The following is a 24,884-nucleotide window of genomic DNA, read 5'->3' as shown; positions in this document are numbered from 1 at the left end:
ATCTTCCTCCATAGAGTCAAATCCCAAGGTAGATAATCTGTCTTAATAACTCAGCCCTGGTTCATAAATCAGCCTTATAACTCTTCTCTGGACTTTCTCCAATAATTCCACATTTTTTTAATGTAACATGGAGACCAAACAGAACACCCATTCATATAAAATTACTAGTTGATATCTGGCAGTGTTGCACAGGAGGAGAACTACAGTCTTCAGGTGAAGTGGGGTTAAAGGAAGTGCATATTGCAAAATTGTGCACGTCTAGTCTACGATTTTGTGTGCATTAAAACGAATGGATGGAAAATTGCAGGCTGGAAATGAGCAATTTTGTGATATGCACCAGCAGCAACACAAAATAACTTTTGTTGCATATGTATGTCACACTGGCTCAAATTTCACATACATAAAATGGGAACAAATCCCAACTGAGTAAATAGGAACATGACAATTAGCAAGTCAAAGACAGGAATGAAAAGCACCAATCATGAAGTTCAAAAGATCATCAAAAACTGTGCAGTCTGCAACATTACCAATTCAAAAAAAGAGAAACCAATCAAATCACTAAATATTTTTTTGAAAATGACTTTAGGCCACCATCTTGCTTTCCTCCACTAAGCTGAGCATTCACTACTGAAAATAAGGTAACACAATAAAGACATAATACAAGAAAATGATTGAGCTTATCTATACAAATCATTTTCTGCATTTGAAATGCCCGTAGCAACGTTTCTCGTCAGAGATCTGTGCTGGCATGAGAAGCCTGAAGCTTAAGCAGGTTCCCAGACCTAACATTGTTAGTTGAAGAGATCTGAGCTAGCATGCACTTGTAGATGCACGATGAGAGCTGTAACAAGTTCTCAAAAATCTTATAACTGGCATCAAGACTAGCCATTCATCAAATCTGCTAAAGGATGCTGTTCGGAAGCACTGCCCCACCAGGAGAAAGCTATTGAAAATGAAAGCCCCTAGAGAAACCATTTTTAGGGCAGTGAAATGTGTATTTTTTTTAAATATACATTATTAAAGACAAGGTAATTGAAAATCACAATATAGGTTACTATATTCAAGCAGTTGTTTACAGCATATTACATGTGTGACAAATGAAAAATTAAACAATGCCAAATTTCTTTATATTTTATGTTGCATTCTAAATGGTTATAGTAGTTGTCTTTTATTTATTTGGAGAATTCCAAAACTGTTCATTTAAACATTTAACAATTTGTGGAAGGACCATAACATTATTCAGGTTTGGTGGGGCAGTTCTGGATAGAAGTCCTAAATCTAAAATGTTTTGCTCAAATATGCTAAATACTGATGTAGAGTTTCATGGCAAGAACATGCAAAGTAAAGATTAAGTGCAAGTTTTATATTTTTCTTGGCATTTGCTAAAAAAAAACTATGCCCTAAAACAGATGAACAGTGAAGAACTGCTACCCCATACTGTATGCAGAGATTTATTTCTCTAATGATAATATGGTATTTATCTATCCATGGGGTGAAGAAAACACTATTTTCCAGGAACTGGTCCAAAAACATTTAATTCATTGTCACTTACAAATTTATTCCCAAATTCTCTCACTGGAGATAAGCAACTCTCCCCCACCACTTCAACGCCCCAGTACCCCCTTACCCTTCCAACAGTGTAACCAGAGCAATGCCATGGGAGATCTGCTAGAACAATGACAAATTCAATCTTTTGGCTAAAATTGCTACCTAGCAATTATAGTCTGGGTAATTTCAAACTGATACTTACTTTATCAACATTCATTCTCTTAAAAGATGCCTGTAGCAGTTTGAAATTGTGAATGTACTCATGTTCCAACTTAGCCTGGAATTTTACTTTCTTCAAACTAATACAGCCAGAGAACAACATATCCATGAACTGGCAGTATGCTGCACCTGAAAGAAGAAGAATATAAAAATAAATATGCTTCATGGTGTCATTTAAAAAGTTTGTCAGAAAATAGTGTTAATGACCCCAAACAGTGACCATTTCAACAATTTTCAACTATACTAGGAGGAAGATAGACCACAGATCGTCCTCAAGACTTCAAAAAAAAAAACAATATATAAAATCAGTCAAAATGAATATCAATTGTAAGATAAGCTGTAACACTCAAACTTGAGAATATTTTTCCAGGTAGTTATTTTTTCCAAAAAAGTCTAGGTCACTTATTCACACCACCTTCTTCATTCAACATCTATTAATATTAGTTATTTTAGTTTAAATTGCTACATTTATTCACAGATTTATGTAAAAAATATTAGTTTCAAATTATTAGTTATTGAATACAATGGACATAAATTATCTCCATGCATTTAAAATGCAGTTTATAATTTACATTATGTCTATATGTGAACAACTAAAATTTCCTCACAGCAATCTTTTCAGTCAGTTTCTCGTTGCAGCTAGTTCTTTTCATCGAAGCAACTCCATATGAAGAAAAACAAGCAGATTGCATCCAGGTACAAATGTTGTGTATATGTACTTTCAAAAGGCATTTGATAAAGTGCCACATAATAAACTTGTTAGCAAAATTAAAGCCCATGGGATTAAAGGGACAGTGGCAGCATGGATACAAAATTGGCTAGGGGACAGAAAGGAGTGAGTAGTGGTGAAGGGTTGTTTTTCCAGATTGGAGGGAAGTACATAGTGATGTTCCCCACAGGTCGGTATTAGGACCACTGCCCAGATATATATTAATGACCTGGACTTGGGTATAGAGGGTATAATTTCAAAATGTGCAGATGACAAGAAACTCGGAAATGTAGTAAACAATGTGGAGGATAGTAACAGGCTTCAGGAGGACGTAGACAGACTGGTGAAATAGGCAGACACATGGCAGATGCAATTTAATGCAGGGAAGTGTGAACAGATGCAGTTTGGTAGGATGAATGAGTAGAGGCAATATAAACTAAATTTTTTTTTAAAATTCGTTCATGGGATGTGGGTGTCGCTGGCAAGGCCAGCATTTATTGCCCATCCCTAATTGCCCTTGAGAAGGTGGTGATGAGCCGCCTTCTTGAACCGCTGCAGTCCATGTGTTGAAGGTTCTCCCACAGTGCTGTTAGAAAGGGAGTTCCAGGATTTTGACCCAGTGACGATGAAGGAACTATGATATATTTCCAAGTCGGAATGGTGTGTGACTTGGAGGCGAACGTGCAGGTGGTGGTGTTCCCATGTGCCTGCTGTTCTTGTCCTTCTGGGAGGTGCTGTCGAAGAAGCCTTGGCGAGTTGCTGCAGTGCATACTGTGGATGGTACACACTGCCGCAACTGAGCTGGTGGTGAAGGGAGTGAATGTTTAGGGTAGTGGATGGGGTGCCAATCAAGCGGGCTGCTTTGTCCTGGATGATGTCAAGCTTCTTGAGTGTTGTTGGAGCTGGACTCATCCAGGCAAGTGGAGAGTATTCCATCACACTCCTGACTTGTGCCTTGTAGATGGTGGAAAGGCTTTGGGGAGTCAGGAGGTGAGTCACTCGTCGCAGAATACCCAGCCTCTGACCTGCTCTTGTCGCCACAGTATTTATATGGCTGGCCCAGTTAAGTTTCTGGTCAATGGTGACCCCCAGGATGTTGATGGTGGGGGATTCGGCGATGGTAATGCCGTTGAATGTCAAGGGGAGGTGGTTAGACCCTCTCTTGTTGGAGATGATGTGGAGATGCCAGTGATGGACTGGGGTTGACAAATGCAAGGAATCTTACAACACCAGGTTATAGTCCAACTGTTTTATTTGAAAATCACAAGCTTTCGGAGGCTTTCTCCTTCCAATCCCACACTCACCTGACGAAGGAGAAAGCCTCCGAAAGCTTGTGATTTTCAAATAAAACAGTTGGACTATAACCTGGTGTTGTAAGATTCCTTGCATTTGTTGCAGATGGTCATTGCCTGGCACTTATCTGGCGCGAATGTTACTTGCCACTTATCAGATCAAGCCTGGATGTTGTCCAGGTCTTGCTGCATACGGGCTTGGACTGCTTCATTATCTGAGGGGTTGAGAATGGAACTGAACACTGTGCAATCATCAACGAACATCCCCATTTCTGACCTTATGATGGAGGGAAGGTCATTGATGAAGCAGCTGAAGATGGTTGGACCTAGGACACTGCCCTGAGGAACTTCAGCAGCACTGCCTGGGGCTGAGATGATTGGCCTCCAACAACCACTACCATCTTCCTTTGTGCTAGGTATGACTCTTGGCACTGGAGAGTTTTCCCCCTGATTCCCATTGACTTCAATTTTACTAGGGTTCTTTTAAAATGGTATAATTTTAAAGGGAGTGCAGGGACAGAGACACCTGGGGGGTATGTACACAAATCTTTGAAAGTGGCAGGATAAGTTGAGAAGGCTGTTAAAAAAGCTTATGGGTTCCTGAGCTTTATTAATAGAGGCAAAGGCTACAAAAGCAAGGAAGTTATGCTTACCCTTTATAAAACACCAGTTAGGCCACAGCTGGAGTATTGTGTTCAATTCTGGGCACCACATTTTAGGAAGGATGTCAAGGCCTTAGAGAGGGTGCAGAAGAGATTTACTGGAATAGTAGCAGGGATGAGGGACTTCAGTTATGTGGAGAGACTGGAGATGCTGGGGTTGTTCTCCTTAGAACAGGGAAGGCTAAGGGGAGATTTGATAGGTGTTCAAAATCATGAACAGTTTTGTTAGAGTAAATAAGGAGAAACTGTTTTCAGTGGCAGAAGGGTCAGTAACTAGAAGACCCAGATTTAAGGTGATTGGCAAAAAAGTGCCTGAGGCAACATGAGGAAACATTTAAAAAAAAAACTTAGCGAGTTGTAATGATCTGGAATGCTCTGCCTGAAAGGGTGGTGGAAGCAGATTCAATAGTAACTTTCAAAAGAGAATTGAATAAATACTTGAAAGGAAAACATTTACAGGGCTACAGGGAAAGAGCAGGGAAATAGGACTAATTGGGTAGCTCTTTCAAAGAGCCGGCACAGGCATGATAGCCGAATGGCTGTACCTACTATGATACTATGAAAAGATGAATCAGACAGACAGACAATTACCAAAACGGCTAGCCAAATTGTTAAAAAAAACCTCAATTAAGAATTTAACTTCAGGACTGAAACTGAAATGGAAAAATGGGTTATTACTACTTTTACTATAGCTGATGAAGGTCCAAGAAAATGCACAGCAGTAAGCAATTGTATTTCAACACCATTGAAGACAAGGTGGTGTTAAATATCAACAAAAACAGAGCAATTTGAAATGATGGACTCCTTGGTGTATAAAGGATTACTTACACTCCAAGATCTAATAAAGAAAATCCATTCCAGATGAAAAAAAATATGCAATTACACAAATATGGATCTATCAGTGAAAAATTGATTCAAGCTTTTGAGAAAAGTATACTATTTTAATTCCAATAGCAAATATACTGCATATTCATCCTACCAGAGATACTAAGAAGATTTCTGGAAGTACATCAACTCTGGTGCATTTCTACTTCATCAGCTGAAGCTAATGTTCTTTCACAGTACTCTTTGAATGTTTCCTAATATAATGTTGCTATTTTGGATAGCTATGCTAGCAGCTGGTGAAAAGGATCAAGTGTATTCCAGAGTAGAGGCTTGGTCTATCATTGGCTGGAAGAAAGGACACCTGTGGGGAGACCCTTGGTGTATCAGTTTCAACTGTAGAGGTGTCCTGAAGAGTCAATTATTTTGGATGACAAAGGTGGTTATCGCCATCACATCTTTGATCCCTGGTGGAAAGAAGACAGTGTCCTGTCTTGGCTTCAGATGACTTTTGTAGTTGACGATGAACCAGAGCTCCTAGAATGTTATGAAAACACGTTGAACAGCTATTCTTGCAAACTCTCAATCAGCAGCTCTCACGAGCCAGGCATCCAATTACTGGTGTGTACAAGGGCCATAACCTGAAATGGGATCAGACAATGGACTGACAATTCATAAACATTGTTGGGGTGAGGAAAGGCTGAAAGGAAGCACCTTGTACTGGTAGCTGCGACCAGGAAAGCTGAACTCGGGTACTAATGATGTAAGAGTAGGCATCTTTGAGGTCCATTGTGGTCAGCCACTCTCCTGGACACAATGCCTGAATGACAGAAGCAAGATATGCAAGGGACATCTATAATAGCTGCTACTAGGGAACCAGTGAAACAGGTCCAAGCAAGTTAACAGGCAATGGACCAAGCAACTACATTGGGAATACCTAATGCAGTCTGCTATTGTATTGAGGATTTTTTTCACCTAATAAAACTTAGTCCAGTGCATTTGATAACAGATGACCCTGATCTGCACTGACCCTTGTGAAAAGACCCAATTGCCCCAGGAGTCCAGTTGCTTGGATTGGGCAGAACAGGATTTGTTTCCTAAACGAAACCCTTCCTGTGTTGACTATCACTTTTCAAAGGTTGAGTTAAGTCAAAAACCAATGCAGCAAATCAGCAGAAGCACAATGAATCCAGTAGGTTGTCTCTATTCAGGGTGTTACCAGAAGCTGCATTTGTGAACTCCCTTAATGGTGATCTAAAGAAATAACGGGCATGCCAAATCTCTGCAACAGTTGAAGAGTGGGAAAGTGGGATATTTTGTGAGATCCTGAGCATTGGCTCAACACATACAGGGTCACTCAGAACTGACACTTTCAAACTCCAGCCCGCTTTGGTGTTGCAGGCATCAAATAGCAATGCTCAATAGTCAGGCAGTTGCTATGAAACATCCTTTGGCTCAATCTCATTCTTCTGCTGTTTCTTGATTTAAGTCTCATTCACCTGTCTCAGGTGGGATCCACAGGATTAATTTGGGTAATATGGGCAAGGGAGATATATCCCTTCTAATACGACTGAGAATGTAAGGACCTAGCTAGCTTACAAATAGAGGAATTGATGGAAAGAAAGACTTCCATTTATATAGCGCCTTTCACGACCTCAGGACGTCCCAAAGTACTTTACAGCCAATGAATTACTTTTGAAGTGTAGTCACTGTTGTAATGTAGGAAACGCAGCAGCCAATTTGCGCACAGCAAGCTCCCACAAACAGCAATGTTATTAATAACCAGATAATCTGTTTTAGTGATGTTTGTTGAGGGATAAATATTGGCCAGGACACCAGGAAGAACTCCCCTGCTCTTCTTCATGCCTTGGGATCTTTCACGTCCACCTGAGGGCAGACGGGGCATCGGTTTAACGTCTCATCCGAAAGACAGCATCTCTGACAGTGCAGCATTCCCCCAGTACTGCACTGGAGTGTCAGCCTAGACTTTTTGTGCTCAAGTCACTGGAGTGGGATTTGAACCCACAACCTTCTGGCTCAGACAAGTGTGCTACCAATTGAGCTACGGCTGACACGGAGGTTAAAGCCCTCCCAGTCAACTCTTACCACTGAGGTGGGGGCCAAAGAAGATCTTCATTGCTTCACTCAATAAGGTGATGCTGAACTGATGCCAATAGTGTGGATTGGAAATGTGGAGAAAGGCTGAAGATCCTCAGTAAACTCATTAATATTAGTTTATAATATCAGAGCAACAACTGGAGCATACCTCCTCCCAGCACTAGTCAGCACCAAGGAACATCTCTGGCATATTCTGAAACCTCACCAGAACAGATAGCGGACTGCCTCTTGACACCACTGGAGCCTGGCACTGCTGGCATGATGAGTTACTTTTTCTTGAGGAACTGCTTCACTGCTGGGAACAGCATCTGCAGACAAGAGCACCTTGTTGAGGCAGGACTGCTTTGAGAAAGAGCTTTATCCATGGCAAAATTTACTTCCCCCCCCTCCCCACCTCAACTTTTTCTTGGCAGAGCTGGGCCAAACACTGCAATGTGCCCTGGCAATTATAGGCAGAGAATCTAAAGCAGATAGGACACGATTTGTCTTGTGCATCCGCCAATGCGCGCCTTCCTGCATTCCTTGACGTGCTTGGAATCTTTAGCACCACTGGAAGTTGAATTGGTTTGATGTGGGGTGGGGGGGGGGGGCGGTCACTTCATGCACTGTGAAAGAGGGTACCTGGAATTGGTGCTAACTATAATTTTTTATTTTATTTTATTTATTCCTGGGATATGGGCATCGCTAGCAAGACCAGCATTTATTGCCTATCCCTAGTTGCCCTTGAGGTGGTGGTGGTGAGCCGCCTTCTTGAACCTCTGCAGGTCAGTGTGGTGAAGGTATTACCACAGTGCTGTTAGGTAGGGAATTCCAGGATTTTGACCCAACAACGATGAAGGAATGGAGATATATGTCCAAGTCAAGATGATGTGTGTCTTGGAGGGGAATACTGCATCAACTAATGTATAACTCCATTGCTTAATACAGATATCACAGATGTGAAAAAGTTTAACTGGAGGGGGGTAAATTTCAGTGAATCAAAAATGGATCTTGCACAGGTGGATTGGAATCAAAAATTGGTAGGCAAAACAGTAATTGGGAGGCCTTCAAGGAGGAGTTTAGGTACACAGCAGACACATCCCTATGAGGGGGAAAGGAAGGGCATCCAAAGCTAGAGCTCCCTGGATGACTAAAGATATAGATTAAAATTAAACAGAAAAAGGAGGCTAATGACGATTGCAAGGTTCTTAATATAATAGAGAACCAGGCTGAATACAGAAAGTACAGAGGTCATCTAAAAAATGGGAATAAGAGGGGCAAAGGGAGAGTATGAGAATAGATCATTAGCTAACATAAAAGGGAACCCAAAAGTCTTTTATAAACATATAAATAGTAAAAGGGTAGTCAAAGGAAGCATGGGACTGATTAGGGACAAAAAAAATCTTATGGAGGCAGAGGGCATGGCTGAGGTACTAAATGAATACTTCACATCCATCTTCACTAGAGAAGAGGATGCTACCATTGTAGCAGTAAAGGAGGTAGAAGCAATATTTCATAGGCTAAAAATAGATAAAGAGGAGGTACTTAAAAGATTGGCAGTACTCAAAGTAGAAAAGTCACCCAGTCCAGATAGGATGCATCCTAGGTTACTGAGGGAAGCAAGGGTGGAAACTGTGGAGGTTCTGGCCACAATCTTCCAATCCTCCTTCGATATGGGGAAGGTGCCGGAGGATTGAAGGATTGCAAATGGTACACCCCTGTGCAAAAAAGGGGAGAAGGATAAACCCAGCAATTACAGGCCAGTCAGCCTAATGTCAGTGGTGGGGAAACTTTGAGACACAATAATGTGGGACAAAATTAATTGGCACTTGGAAAAGTATGGGCTAATAAATGAAAGTTAAAGGAAAATAGTGTTTGACTAACTTGATTGAGTTCTTTGATGAAGTAATGGAGAGGGTTGATGAGGGTAGTAAGGTTGATGTGTATATGGACTTTCAAAGGCAATTTGATAAAGCACCACATAATAGACTTGTTAGCAAAATTAAAGCCCATGGTATTAAAGGGACAGTGGCAACGTGGATACAAAATTGGCTAGGGAACAGAAAGCAGAGAGTAGTGTGAACAGTTGTTTTTCAGACTGCAGTGAAGAATACAGTGGTGTTCCCCCAGTAGTCAGTATTAGGACCACTGGTCTTTTTGATATATATTAATGACCTGGACTTGGGTATAATTTCAAAGTCTGCAGATGACACAAAACTCAAATGTAGAAAACAATGTGGAGGATAGTAACAGACTTCAGGAGGACATGGACAGACTGGTGAAATGGGCAGACGCATGGCAGATGAAATTTAACGCACAGATGTGATACATTTACGTAGGAAGAATGAGGACAGGCAATATAAACTAAATAATACAATTTTAAAAAGGGGGTGCAGGAACAGAGACCTGGAGGTGCACATACACAAATCTTGGAAGGTGGCAGGATAAGTTGAGAAAACTGTTAAAAAAGCATATGGGGTCCTGGACTTTATTAATATAGAGGCAGAGAGAACAAAAGCAAAGAAGTTATGGTAAACCTTTATAAAACACTGGTTAGGCCTCAGCTTGAGTTTTGTGTTCAATTCTGGAACCATACTTCAGGAAGGATGTCAAGGCCTTGAGAGGTGCATAAGAGATTCACTAGAATGGTGCCAGGGATGAGGGAATTCAATTATGCCGAGAGATTTGAGAAGCTGGGGTTGTTCTCCTTAGAACAGAGAAGGGTAAGGGGAGATTTGATAGAGGTGTTCAAAATCATGAACAGTTTTGATAGAGTAAAGAAGAAACTGTTTCCAGTGGCAGAAGAGTCGGTAACCAGAGAACACAGATTGAAGGTGATTGGCAAAAGAACAAGAGGCGACATGAGGAAACTTTTTTTTAAAAATGCAGAGAGTTGTAATGATCTGGAATGCACTGCCTGAAAGAGTGGTGGAAGCAGATTCAATAGTAACTTTCAAAAGGGAATTAGATAAATACTTGAAGGGAAAAAATGTTCAGGGCTATGGGAAAAGAGATGGGGAATGGGACTAATTGGATAGCTCTTTCCAAGAGCCAGCACAGGCACAATGGGCTGAATGGCCTCCTCCTGTGTTGTACCTACAATGAATGATACTACGATCACAAAAGCACCAAAAACAAACAACTGATGTAAACACTGACAACAGTACAAGTTTTTATAAAAAATATGGAAAAAAAACTTTATAAAGAGTTGAAAAATAAAAGTCTTATAGTACTGTATAGAGAGGCTGAACAGCATCACAGATATATGAATTACACAAACAAATATTCCCACACACTTCTAGCCCTTATATATCATACCAGAGTGGGATGCTGTATGAGGGGACGTCCATGCACACAGATGTTGAAAATATCTTAAAGGGCTCTCGTCCCATTACATGGGCTCCCCAGAAGATTATCTTGTGTCAGTTCAACTCCACTAATGTGTAGAGGATGCCTGACTTTAAAAAAAAACTATCCATGGTGATAACTTTCAACTTCAGCGGGGCGTAAAACTGGTAGTGTCGGATTAGCCGCTCGTTATCCGACACGACAGATTTTCTTTTCCACTGAAGTCAATGGAAAGGACAGTCAGGGTGTATAACAGGCAACCAGTTTTATGTCTCCGCCAAAGTTGAAAGTTACCCCCCAGTGGGTTCTCAGAGGCTGACCTACTCCAGTTTTTCCTGAAGCCAAAGCTCTCCTGTGAGCATTGATACTGGTGTTAACCAAGACCATATACTCTATTCATTTATGATGCTGAGGCAGCAGTTTCACCTCAAGCCAATATTCTGTTCTTATGAGGATAATTCTGCTACAGCTCATTTTTCTGCCAATGACTTGGATGTCTAGTCACATGCCTAGTATCAGGGTCAGCTAATGAACTCTGATTTACCAGTTCTGTAAAGGATACTGGAGGACATACTTTGAGTCAATAGGGTCTCCTTCACCACTAACCCCCCCCTAACCCCATAGGACCTTGTCACGTCCTTCCTACGTATGAGTCGGTGAAAATTGTTGTTTAGCCAATATACCACTGCAGTTTTTAGCACCCTATTATGGAAGCAACATTAAAGCCGTTGAAAAAAGGCAGCATAGATTCACCAAGATGATACCAAGGATGAGAATTGAGTGTTATGAGGAGATATTTGGGACTATTTCCACATGAACAAAGACTAAGGAGATTTAATGAAGCTTTTTAAAACTATGACTGATTTTGATTGAGTGAATAGGTAAAGACTATTTTCCATGCAGCATGTAATACTTTGCTCGGGGAATAGTTGAGGCACAGACCATTACATCTTTTAAGAGAAAGGTTGATAAACATTTGTAACAGAAAAAGATACATGGCTTTGGGGAAGAAAGTAGAGTAATGGGATTAGTTTTGGTTTGCTCCAGCAAAGAGCCAGCACAGAGATGATGGGCCAAATGGCTTCCTTCTTTATTATAAACTTCTATTGCTCTAAATTCTTTATGCAAAAAAACTCAGCCTCAATGCATGGGAATGGAATAAATATCCGAGTTTTACTTTTTAAACTTAAAAAACCTTAGTATCAGCATATTTAAATAGTACAAACCATATTGCATCTATGAACATTAGTGCCACAAATGTGTGGATTTCTTCATATCATTTAAAAATAATTGTCGGATGGTGTACTGCTATTCAAGAGTTTAAAATAAGGTGTCCTTTATTCCTATCATAGTATTTCAAATTGACACACAAAAATTAAGTGCTGTAAACTGTGCGTATTCTTATATGCTAAACAACATAATGCATTTATCCCTTGTCTATTCCTGGACATTTCTAGACTAAATAAAATAGTTGGGAAGCTAATCAATCTAGTTATCAGTAGTAGAAGGAAGTAACTATATGAAAATACCTAATAAATGATAACCAATATGGTTTCAAAAGTAGAAGATTTTAAACTGACCAACCAGATAGAGCTTTAGAGACAATAAACGTTGACAAGGGAAAGACATATGGTGTAGTGTATCTAGGCTTGCAAAATGTCATTGATAAAGTATCATCGTATGATACATCAAAGGAGGCCATTCGGCCCATCGTGCCTGTGCCGGCTCTTTGAAAGAGCTATCCAATTAGTCCCACTCCTATGCTCTTTTCCCATAGCCCTGTACATTTTTCCCCTTCAAATATTTATCCAATTCCCTTTTGAAAGTTACTACTGAATCTGCTTCCACCACCCTTTCAGGCAGTGCATTCCAGATCATAACTCTGGCAAAAGAACCAGAGATAAAATGAGGAAACTTTTTTTTTTGCACAATCACCTTCAATCTGTGTCCTCTGGTTACCAACTCATCTGCCACTGGAAACAATTTCTCCTTATTTACTCTATCAAAACCAGTCATAATTTTGAATACCTCTATCAAATCTCCCCTTAACCTTCTCTGCTCGAAGGACAATCCCAGCTTCTCCAATCCCGCCATACAATTGAAGTCCCTCATCCCTGGTACCATTCTAGCAAATCTCTTTTGCACCCTCTCTAAGGCCTTCCTAAAGTGTGGTGCCCAGAATTGAACAATACTCCAGCTGAGGCCTAACCAGTGTTTTATAAAGGTTTAGCATAACTTCTTTGCTTTTGTACTCTATACCTCTATTAATAAAGCCCAAGATCCCATATGTTTTTTTTAAAAACAGCCTTCTCAACTTCTCTTGCCACCTTCCAAGATTTGTGTACGTACACCCCCAGGTCTCTGTTCCTGTGCCCCCTTTCAAGTTGGACCATTTAGTTTATATTGCCTCTCCTCGTTCTTCCTACCAAAATGTATCACTTCACACTTCTCTGTTAAATTTCATCTGCCATGTGTCTGCCCATTTCACCAGTCTTTCCATGTCCTCCTAAAGTCTGTTACTATCCTCCACATTGTTTACTGCAGTAGCAATTACTCATCTGCAAACTTTGAAATTATACCCTGTATACCCAAGTCCAGGTTGGTAATATATATCAAAAAGAACAATGGTCCTATTACCAACCCCTGGAGAACACTACTTACAATACTTCCCTCCAGTCTGAAAAACAGCTGTTTCCCTCTACTCTCTGCTTTCTGTCCCACAGCCAATTTTCTATCCACGCTGCCACTGTCCCTTTAATCCCATGGGCTTTAATTTTGCTAACAAGTTTATTGTGTGGCACTTTATCAAATGCCTTTTTAAAGTCCATAAACACAACATCAACTGCACGAACATCAACCCTCTCCGTTATTTCATCAAAGAACTCAATCACGATTAGTCCTTAGCCAAATACGATTTTCCTTTAACAAATAACAAATCCATGCTGACTTTCATTAATCAGTCCATACCTTTCCAAGTACCAATTAATTTTGTCCCGGATTATTGTCTCTAAGTTTTCCCACCATCGACGTTAGGCTGACCGGCCTGTAACTGCCAGGTTTATCCCTCTCCCTCTTTTTGAACATGATGTGGAGATGCCGGTGATGGACTGGGGTGTACAAATGTAAGGAATCTTACAACACCAGGTTATAGTCCAACTGTTTTATTTGAAAATCACAAGCTTTCGGAGGCTTTCTCCTTCGTCAGGTGAGTGTGACGAAGGAGAAAGCCTCCGAAAGCTTGTGATTTTCAAATAAAACTGTTGGACTATAACCTGGTGTTGTAAGATTCCTTACTCTTTTTGAACAGGGATGTAACATTTACAATCCTCCAGTCCTCTGGCCCCATATCTAAGGAGGGGTGGAAGATTGTGGCCAGAGCCACCGCAATTTTTACCCTTACTTCCCTCAGTAAACTAGGATGCATCCCATCTGTCCCGGGTGAGACTTTTCTACTTTAAGTACCGCCAATCTTTTAAGTACCTCCTCTTTACCTATTTTTATCCTATCCAATATCATTACTACCTCCTCCTTTACTGCCACTTTGGCAACATCCTCTTGTCTAGTGAAGACCGACGAGATATATTCGTTTACTATCTCAGCCATACCCTCTGCCTCCACATGCTGATCTTTTTTGTCCCTAATCAGTCCCACCCTTCCTTTGACTACCTTTTACTGTTTGTAAGTTTAAGTATTATTCATTGGAGTGTGTTTGCCTTTCACAGACACAAAATCAAATGGATTGTTTTCTATCTATGAATTTTAATCTCATTGAATTACTTGACTTCAAAAGGAAATTAAGTGCACAAGACCTGGAACCTACTGCAGATCCTCACTTCTTTTGAGTTTTGAAATTAGATTAGATGAAAAGATTGAGACACTTTATTTTCAACACAATTCAATTCCAATCAGCACTGAGATTGCAAGACAAATTTGATAAATTGATTTCCAAAGACATTTCTGGAATAGGGTGACAAATCCATCGTGTATATTGCTTTGTATTTTTCATTTTGTACTTGCAGATCTCCTGTGGTGGGGGAACTCAGTAATGGTGGTACTGTTGAAGGCAAAGGGAAGATGGCTGGGCTTTCTCTTCCAGATGGCTATTCCCTAGTACTTGTAACTCAAATGTTATCTGCCACTTGGCAGTCCAAGCGTGGATGTTATCCAGGGCCTACTGTAAGCTGCCTTGGGTTGCTTCATTATTGGAGGAGAAGAAAATGTAGCTGCACACTTGAGAATCTTCAGGAAAGAGCCCCACTCTTGACCTTATGATATTAGTTTAGCTTCAGACTACAGACATCACTGGAAAGCACTCTGGATACCAATTTCATGACTTCTTTAAAATGATAAGCACCAATTGTATTTCTAACATACAAGAAAAGAAACAACGTATGCAACATGGAAGTAGCCAGTTGCTTTTTGTTGATTTGTTTACAGGGCATTCATTATAGCTCCAATCATCAGCTCTAAAAACCTCACTTGCTGAGCTTATCCAGCATCTTCCGTTTGTATTTCAGATTTCCAGCATCCGCAGTATTTTGCTTTTGATTTAGCTCTAAAAAGAGTTTGATTTGGTGGGCGAGAGGACTGCATATTGTGCAGGATGTTGTGGAGTCCATAGCCAGTTGTACATGGTTACTGAATGTTAAGGTAGATAAGTGTAACTGCTGAGGGATGGACATAGTGTTGACAGAAACTGGAGTCCACGGACAAACACAATTTTCTCCTGTGTTTGATTCAAGAGCAGCTGCCAGTGAAACAGGTTAAAGGCACTCTGAAGTTTCCACTGCCAGCTTCAACAGGGCATGTTGCATGCAGCAGGCTCCAGTTGCAATGAACAGAGTTTACTTTAAATTATTTTAAAAATGAATTCGCAAACATTGATTACCCGGCCTCCACACGCCGAGGAAATGACTCCTTTCTGTTTAAACTGGAAATCTCCTTACAGCACCACCCGAGATCAGTAGCTGCAGTTTTAATTACAATGCAAATTTAGCAATTTTTGCTTTACACCAATGCTAAATGTGCAGTGAAAATGTACACCGAGTCAAAGCAATAAGTTTACAAACATTTAGGAGAATAACCTCCCACTTTAAATATGCTAAATACTCTGGATAAACATGATCTAGGTGCTTTCTAAACAAAGAGTAATGCATCAGCATGTTATTGTACAAAGGGTCATTTCATTCACTACAAAATAAATGTTAGAGGCCATACTTAACCAACTTCATAAGTGGAGCTTGCCGCCACTATATATTATTCAAAGCATATTTAGAGGTTTTCTTTTAAAAGACTTTATTATTAAGTGTTCTTACCTGAGCAAAGCTGTTCAATTTTTGTGTAGTTTAAACACACTGTATCGTTAATCCAAGCCATGATGTCATGCCGGCTCATGTTCTCACTAGTTACCGACGTAGAATACACATTAACAGCCATTCCCCAGCTGAAAAATACCAAAAAGAACCAAACTTAATGATAGCTTGTTTTAAAGATGGTCAGTCACTTGTTATCTGTATTCATAAATATTCAGCTCTTTTCCCTTCCCACACTCACCGCTGTGGGAGAAAAAAATCTGGTGTCTTCCCTTGCTTGAGGCTCATTAATGTTGTACTTCTGTACTCCAGTTCTATGCTTACAGTCCAGGTCCATGAATCCTCACTACGTTGAATCAAGACATTGTCTTCTATTTTAACTCAAGTTTGTGCTGAATAGGGAGATCAATCACATTTGAAATCATAAGAAAGTCTCTATATTTCTATTACCTACTTATGGGTTTTTGCTGACCATTTTAACTTTGGTTTATGCCAACAGGCAATCTAGCTAGAATATACAAGTATCACCAAGAAATTACCATTGTGGGGGAACTGTTTGTAGAAACAGACCAGTCTTTGTATGCAAATACATTTTGATTGCAAAGCAAATAGAAACTAAACTCAGGCTGCTTGCTTTGTCCTTAAAAATAATCAATTTAATTTAATGTAAAGGTGCTTGGAGCCACATAAAATATATTTGCATCGAGCATCCAGGGGAGCTTTAGGAACCCATTACTCTAATTTGATATGTTTAATTATGATTTCCTATGTTCCAGCCTGAACTTCCTTGGTGACCAGAAATTTCGCCCTTTCAGCCTGCGGCAGCTTTGGAGTTTGTTATACTGCAGCTCAGAGGCCATCCCCTATGGACAGGCCCTGCGAATACACAGGGTCTGCTCAGACGAGGAGGAACGCGATGGACACCTACAGACGCTGAAAGACGCCCTAGTAAGAACGGGATATGACGCTCGACTCATCGATCGACAGTTCCGACGGGCCACAGCAAAAAATCGCATAGACCTCCTCAGGAGACTAACACGGGACGCAACCAACAGAGTACCCTTTGTCGTGCAGTACTTCCCCGGAGCGGAGAAACTACGCCATGTTCTCCGCAGCCTTCAACATGTCATCAATGAGGACAAACACCTCGCTATGGCCATCCCCACACCTCCACTACTCGCCTTTAAACAGCCACCCAACCTCAAACAGACCATCGTTCGCAGCAAATTACCTAGCTTTCAAGAGAACAGCGTCCACGACGCCACACAACCCTGCCACGGTAACCTCTGCAAGACATGCCAGATCATCGACACAGATACCACCATCACACGAGAGGACACCACCCACCAGGTGCATGGTTCATACTCCTGTGACTCGGCCAACGTTGTCTACCTCATACGTTGCAGGAAAGGATGCCCCAGAGCATGGTACATTGGCGAGACCATGCAGACGCTGCGACAACGGATGAACGGACACCGCGCAACAATCGCCAAACAGGAGGGTTCCCTCCCAGTCGGGGAACACTTCAGCAGTCATGGACATTCATCCACCGACCTTCGGGTAAGCGTACTCCAAGGCGGCCTTCGAGACACACGACAACGCAAAATCGTCGAGCAGAAATTGATAGCCAAGTTCCGCACCCATGCGGACGGCCTCAACCGGGATCTTGGGTTCATGTCACGCTACACGTTACCCCACCAGCGAACAAATGTTATCTGTTTTTAATATAATGGGTCATTTGCTGGCTTTCTCTGCCTTCCGGATGTTTCTGCCTCTCTCTGTTTTTTTTCTCTGTTTTTTTTCCCTGTTTGTTTTTTTGTTGAATGTGTATTCGGGGGTTCTGCAGGTGACACCTCTCTGTCTGAACACGGTGATTGCCTTGGCAACGGGCAGTTGCAGGGGCAGTCTGTAAACACCATGTATTGTTCTATATGTATAAATGCGTAGGCTTCAAGGAGCTCCTGAACATTTACCTGAGGAAGGAGGAAGTCTCCGAAAGCTTGTGAATTTAAAATAAAATTGCTGGACTATAACTTGGTGTTGTAAAATTGTTTACAATTTGCAGCTCATATGGAAGTGGACTCACGAAGACTCCGTGAGGGTAGACTGATCCACGCACAAAGGTTTGCGTTACAGACTCTGGTCTAAGTTTAGCATTGCCAAGATAACTAACAAATTATTGCACATTTTATTATTTCTGTACCCAAAGAGTACAATCAAATGAAAGTGCTGCATTGATTTTCTGCTGTTAAATTTTTAGTTTTAGAGAACCAGATACGTAGTTTATAGACTATGTAATTTAGGCTCAGTGTTTCGTTCTCTGCTATGTGAAGGTTAGGAGAATATGAGCGGGCTCGTATGAATTCCTATCTGCCAATTACAGAAACAAGTGTTTATGTGCGACCTTCGGTAATGCTACGATACTAAATATTGTGCGCGAGTTAAATCTTCGATTCGTGGGGAACAAGAGCTCGCTTACGGATATGTTTCTTGATGCTCTGCACAAAAGAAATATCTGGTGATGCTCTAAAACAAAATTATTTCCAGGATCTGAAAACACTGAATTCCTAATCACCCTCAGCATCCCCTTCCTCCTACATTCAATGTGCTTTTAAAACTCAGTCTTCTGTATCATCTTGCCCCCTATGCCTCATCTCTTCACCTAGATTACTCAATTTAATTTTTTTTAATAACTTGCCTACATCTAAATTATCTATGCTTTTCAACATTATGACGACTTGGATTCAGGGTCACTCTCAAATCTTCTTTCCTTCAGTGGAAAGGTGGTCAGTTCGGCAAGTCTGTATATACTTGAGCCGAAGTCACCATATTGATCTGTAAATCCTCTGCAACACATCAGTATCCATTTGAAGATTGGATTACCAAAACTGAAAACAATACTCCAAATAGTTCAACAATCTATGCAATATTTGAACTACTTCTTTGGTCTGAATTGAACGTATCCCATTACTTGATTAGCTTTTTTCCCCCCTTACACCTCTGAAGCACTGTGGGACATTTTTCTATGTTAAAGGCACAATATTAATGCAAATTGTTGCTATTGATAATACAATTCGCACTGACTGGAAAATTTTCGTGAATGGTCAACAACCACAACCAAATCCTTTTCCTATTCCACCTTAGCTGATGGAGATCCTTCATAGCATGGGATAACTTGGTGATGCAGTGGGTCAGATGCTATAATTTCATCAATGTTCTTTCTACAAAGTGTCTGTAGGTGATGTGCAACTATTTCAGATTAACCTTAATCAAAGAAATCCTCTCATACTATATGCTCTTCAGATCTGCTACGACAATACAAAAAGTTAAAAATTACAGCACAGAAGACGGCCATTTGGCCCATTATGTTTGTGCAGTGTCCACGCCAAACCATCTTCAGCTGCTTCATCAATGACCTTCCCTCCATCATAAGGTCAGAAATGGGGATGTTCGCTGATGATTGCACAGTGTTCAGTTCCATTCGCAACCCCTCAGAATGAAGCAGTCCGTGCCCACATGCAGCAAGACCTGGACAACATCTAGGCTTGGACTGACAACTGCCAGACAATGACCATCTCCATCAAGAGAGAGTCTAACCACCTCCCTTTGACATTCAACGGCATTACCATTGCCGAATCACCCACCAACATCCTGGGGGTCACCACTGACCAGAAACTTAACTGGACCAGCCACATAAATACTGTGGCTACTAGAGCAGGTCAGAGGCTGGGTATTCTGCGACAAGTGACTCACCTCCTGACTCCCCAAAGCCTTTCCACCATCTACAAGGCACAAGTCAGGAGTGTGATGGAATACACTCCACTTGCCTGGATGAACGCAACTCCAACAACACTCAAGAAGCTCGACACCATCCAGGACAAAGCAGCCTGCTTGATTGGCACCCCATCCACCACCCTAAACATTCACTCCCTTCACCACCAGCGCACAGTGGCTGCAGTGTGTACCATCCATAGATGCACTGCAGCAACTCGCCAAGGCTTCTTCGACAGCACCTCCCAAACCCACAACCTCTACCACCTAGAAGGACAAGGGCAGCAGGTACATGGGAACAACACCACCTGTACATTCCCCTCCAAGTCACACACCATCCCGACTTGGAAATATATCACCGTTCCTTCATCGTCGCTGGGTCAAAATCCTGGAACTCCTTACCTAACAGCGCTGTGGGAGAACCTTCACCACACAGACTGCAGAGGTTCAAGGCGGCGACTCACAGCCACCTTCTCAAGGGCAATTAGGGATGGGCAATAAATGCTAGCCTTGCCAGCGACACCCACATCCCATGAACGAATAAAAAATGGTAGCCATCCTCTCCATAGCAAAGACCACCTCCTTCCACCCCCGTAACATCTCAGCCCATCTGTTACTGAAACCCTCAACCACGCTTTTTCTTACTTCCGGACTCGACTATTCTAATGCTCTCCTGGCCGGCCTCCCATCTTCCACCCTCCATAAACTTGAGCTCGTCCAAAACTCTGCTGCCTGTATCTTAACCCATACCTAGTCCCGCTCACCCATCACCCCTGTGCTTGCTAACCTACATTGGCTCCAGGTCCACCAACGCCTCAAATTTAAAATTCACACCCTTGTGTTCTAATCTCTCCATGGCCACACCCCTCCCCATCTCTGTAACCTCCTCCAGCCCTACAAACCTCCCAGAACTGAGTGTTCCTCAAACTCTGGCCTCTTTTGCATCCCTCACTTTTGGTGACCATGTCTTCAGCGGTCTAGGCACTAAGCTCTGTAATTCCTTCCCTAAACCCCTCAGCCTCTTTTTTTAAAAAAAAAGTTCTCTCTTAAAACATCTCTTTGACCAAGCTTTCAGTCACCCCTCCGAATATCTCCTCCTTTGGCTCGGTATCAATTTTTGTCTGATTATGCTCCTGTGAAGCACCTTGAGACTTGTTTTTTTACATTAAAGATATTACATAAATGCAAGTTGTTATGTTGAGCTGCAGAAAGCTGCAACTTATCTAAGACTGGAAGTAACACAACCAGTCTGACAGCACAGAGGCAAGTGATGAAGGTGGTGGAGGGGTGAGGCTTTATATCATTGCCAAACATGGAAGTTGACTCCTTTGCTTGTGGATGATGCTGAGAGGCAACATGTAGATGAGGAAGAGAATAGATCCTTGGAGGCCTTGAGACAATGATGCAGGGGAGGGAAGAGAAGCCATTGCTGGAGATGCAGTGGCTCCATTCAGATATGTAAATGTGAAGACAGTCCCACAGCAGAGGAGGATATCATGGTTAACCATGTCGAGCACCTCAGAGGTCTAGGAAGACAAAGAAGAATAAACAGCAGACAATGTTGTTTGCAACCTCAGATGGGCCGTTTTTGGGCTGTGAGAAGGATGGAAGCCAGATGTTAGGCCAACATGTATAATTGATGTTCGCATCACAATCCTTTTAAATATATTCGAACAACATTTGCAATTGTGGTCTCCAATTAAAAGAATAATCCGGGTTGTGGACTTGCTGCACCATAGTGTCAGCCTAGACTCAGTGGTAGCACTCTCACTTCGCAGTGAGAAAGTTGTGGGTTCAAGCTCCACTTTAAGCCTTGAGCATAAAATCTGGGCTGACACTTCAGTGCAGTACTAAAGGAGGGCTGCAATGTCAGACTTGCCATCATTTCAAGGAGGGGTGAAACCAGGGCCCTGTTTACCCTCTCAGATGGATGTAAAAGATCCCATGGTACTATTCTAAGTAGAGCAGAGGGGTTCTCCCGGTGTCCTGGCCAATATATGTCCCTCAACCAACATCACTAAAACAGATTATCTGGTCATTAATCTTACTGCTACTTCTGAGACCCTACTATGCGCAAATTGCCTCCTGCATTTCCTACATTACAACAGTGACCCCACTTCAAAAAGTACTGTAAGGTGCTTTGGGACTTCCTAAGATCATGAAAGGCGCTATATAAAAAGGCAAGTTCTTTATTTTTACACTTCACTAAGAAAAGGTGATCATATACCAAATAATTAATGTTGTAACTGCAAATGAAACTAAAACAGTATTACTTTTTAAATAAAAATGAAATGCATAAACACTGGGGTATGCCATTCTGACTTTTAAAGGCTCTTACCCGTGTTCCCTTCATTAAAGTAAGGCTCTTAAATTGGCTCTTTAATTTATTAATCCTTTGCACTCTTATAATATTTGGTTAAAGAATCCCACAGTGTCACAATGATCCCAACATTAGCTTCAGCATTGTAGTATTCTTGCCTGTTCCAAGGAGGATATTGGGGAGACGGTAAACTGAATCGGCTAAAAGCGAATAAAAGGAGAGTATTAGAGAAGATAGTTAAGCTAAAGGAGGGCAAAGTGCCGGGACCTGATGCAGTACATCGAAGAATACTGAAAGAAATGAGGGAATAGCAAAGCCCTAGAAATGATATTTCAAGGTTCTATTGAGTGTGGATGTGTGCCAGAGGACTTGAGAGTGGCCAATGTAATACTCATTTTCAAAAAGGGAAACAGAGCTCGGTAATTACACGCCAGTTAGTTTAACATGTGTGATTGGAAAAAAAAAATAGAACCTTTAATTAAAGATGAAATTACTAAATATCTAGATGATGAAGAGAAAATAATTAGAAGCAGCCAATTTCAGAAAGGAACATCATGCTTGACAAATCTGAGATCTTGGAGGAAGTGACAGGTATGGTGGATGGGGAAGTGCAGTGGATATGGCATACAGAAAGCCGTTGACAAGATACCACACACAGGAGACTATTGGACAATATTAAGAGATATGGAATTAGGGGGAGGGTAGTAAATTGGATTAAAAACTGTTCGTAAGGAAGGAAACAGAGTAGGAGTTAATGGCAATTTCTCACTGAAACATAAAAGATTCTGAGGGGGCTTGACAGGGTAGATGCTGAGAGGTTGTTTCCCCGGCTGGAGAGTCACAGGATAAGGGGTCGACCATTTAAGACTGAGATGAGGAGGAATTTATTCACTCAGAGGGTTGTGAATCTTTGGAATTCTTTACCCCAGAGGGCTGTGGATGCTGAGTCGTTGAGTATATTCAAGGCTGAGATATAGATTTTTGGACTCCAGGAGAATCAAGGGATTATGGGGATTGGGCAGGAAAATGGAGTTGAGGTTGAAGATCAGCCATGATCTGAGTGAATGGCAGAGGAGGCTCGAGGGGCTGAATAGCCTACTTCTGCTCCTATTTTTTATGTTCGTAAAATATTTTGAAGTGGGTAGATAGGACCCACAGAGTTCTGTTCTGGGACCGCTTATGTTCACTGTGTACTTCAATGATTTGGATATGGGGCCTGAGGGAGTAGGGTCCAACTTGCAGACAATACTAAAATTGCAGGCGCCGTAAATAATTCTGAGGATCAAAGGAATCTGCAAGAGGATATTGATAAGATACCAGAATGGGCAAAAAAGTGGCAGAAGGAATTCAATGTCAGCAAATGTGAGGTGATAACATTTTCGTTATAAAAAAAGTATAAGTGTACTTCGAATGAGGGAAAGCTGGGTGATGTGGAAGAATAGAGGGACTTGGGAGTTCAGGTTCACAAGACATTAAAAGCAGGTGTTTAAGTGGATAAGGCTATAAAAAGCTAATGAAATACTGGATTTTATGGCAAAAAATTTGGTATGTAAAAGATGTCATAGTGAATCTATATAAAACCTTAGTAAGGCCACAGTTGGACTACTGTTAATGAATTTTGAGACAAGTGTGAGGATACAACAGATTCACTAGGATGCTGCCTGGTATGGAAATATAAATATGAAAGACGACTGGAAAAATTGGGGCTGTTAATTAGAACAAGAGAGACTACAGGGTGATTTGATAGAGGTGTTAGATATTATGAAGGGATGGGACAAAGTAGATAGGAACATAGGAACAGGAGTTGGCCATTCAGCCCCTCATGCCTGCTCCGCCATTTGATTAGATCATGGCTGATCTGTGATCTAACTCCATATACCTGCCTTTGGCCCATATCCTTTAATACCTTTGGTTGCCAAAAAGCTATCTATCTCGGATTTAAATTTAGCAATTGAGCTAGTATCAATTGCCGTTTGCGGAAGAGAGTTCCAAACTTCTACAACCCTTTGTGTGTAGAAATGTTTTCTAATCTCACTCCTGAAAGGCCTGGCTCTAATTTTTAGACTGTGCCCCCTACTCCTAAAATCCCCAACCAGTGGAAATAGTTTCTCTCTATCCACCCTATCTGTTCCCCTTAATATCTTATAAACTTCGATCAGATCACCCCATAACCTTCTAAATTCGAGAATACAACCCCAATTTGTGTAATCTCTTCTAGTGGTTGAGAGGTCAAGGTTTAGGGGATATAAGATTAGATATGAGGAAATGCAAGAGATTTAGGACAAAGAATGGAAGAAACTTTTTTTTTTAAAAAAAGGGTTGTGATGCTGCAGAATGCACTAGAACAGTTAGAGTTGAAGTAGAGTCAATGTTAATATTTAAGGTTAGGTTAGATAGATGGTTGAAGAAAAAGGGAATAAAGGGATAAGGAAACAAAGCAGGCACATGGAATCAGGATCACTGCTCACGTGGAGAACATAAACACCAACACAGACTAATTTGGCCGAATGGCCAGTTTCTCTGTTGTAATTTCTATGTAACTTTATGAATCGTGACAGTGCTGCTATTCCTGCGTAACAGTCACTAGTCCCACTGTTTGGTCTGCTCCAAGGCATGTAGCCTGGTCTCACTGTCAGTACTATTGGAAGGCAGAGTGGACTAACATGCTCATTATGACCATTAATTTATTAAAGTGGCAGCTATAGTCAAAAGCCTGTTGATTTCCTGACAGAATTTATTTATACTGAAAACAAAATGAGAGAGTTAAAAATGTTTGATTTTTTT

The 24,884-nt window shown here is 41.2% G+C and overlaps 1 protein-coding gene across 7 annotated transcripts in view; it reads right to left on the bottom strand.

Moving 5' to 3' along the window:
- Window positions 1-24,884, bottom strand: part of mapre2 (microtubule-associated protein, RP/EB family, member 2) — a 96,124-nt gene that overhangs the window by 14,559 nt on the left and 56,681 nt on the right. For 4 of the 7 annotated variants that reach the window (XM_067979904.1, XM_067979903.1, XM_067979898.1 and 1 more), the window contains 2 exons: window positions 16,013-16,140; window positions 1,751-1,896 (listed from right to left, as the gene is read on the bottom strand). In XM_067979904.1, the coding sequence (XP_067836005.1) occupies window positions 1,751-1,896; window positions 16,013-16,133 (267 nt within the window). In that variant the 5' untranslated portion in view covers window positions 16,134-16,140. Of the gene's footprint in view, window positions 1-1,750; window positions 1,897-16,012; window positions 16,141-16,250; window positions 16,402-24,884 lie in introns of all 7 variants that reach the window. The other 3 variants (XM_067979900.1, XM_067979899.1, XM_067979901.1) reach the window with 1 other exon arrangement.

Source organism: Heptranchias perlo, chromosome 3, assembly GCF_035084215.1.
Source record: "Heptranchias perlo isolate sHepPer1 chromosome 3, sHepPer1.hap1, whole genome shotgun sequence".
Lineage (NCBI taxonomy): Eukaryota > Metazoa > Chordata > Chondrichthyes > Hexanchiformes > Hexanchidae > Heptranchias > Heptranchias perlo.
The sequence above is the reverse complement of the archived record's forward strand: the minus strand, read 5'-3'. Positions and strand labels throughout refer to the sequence as shown.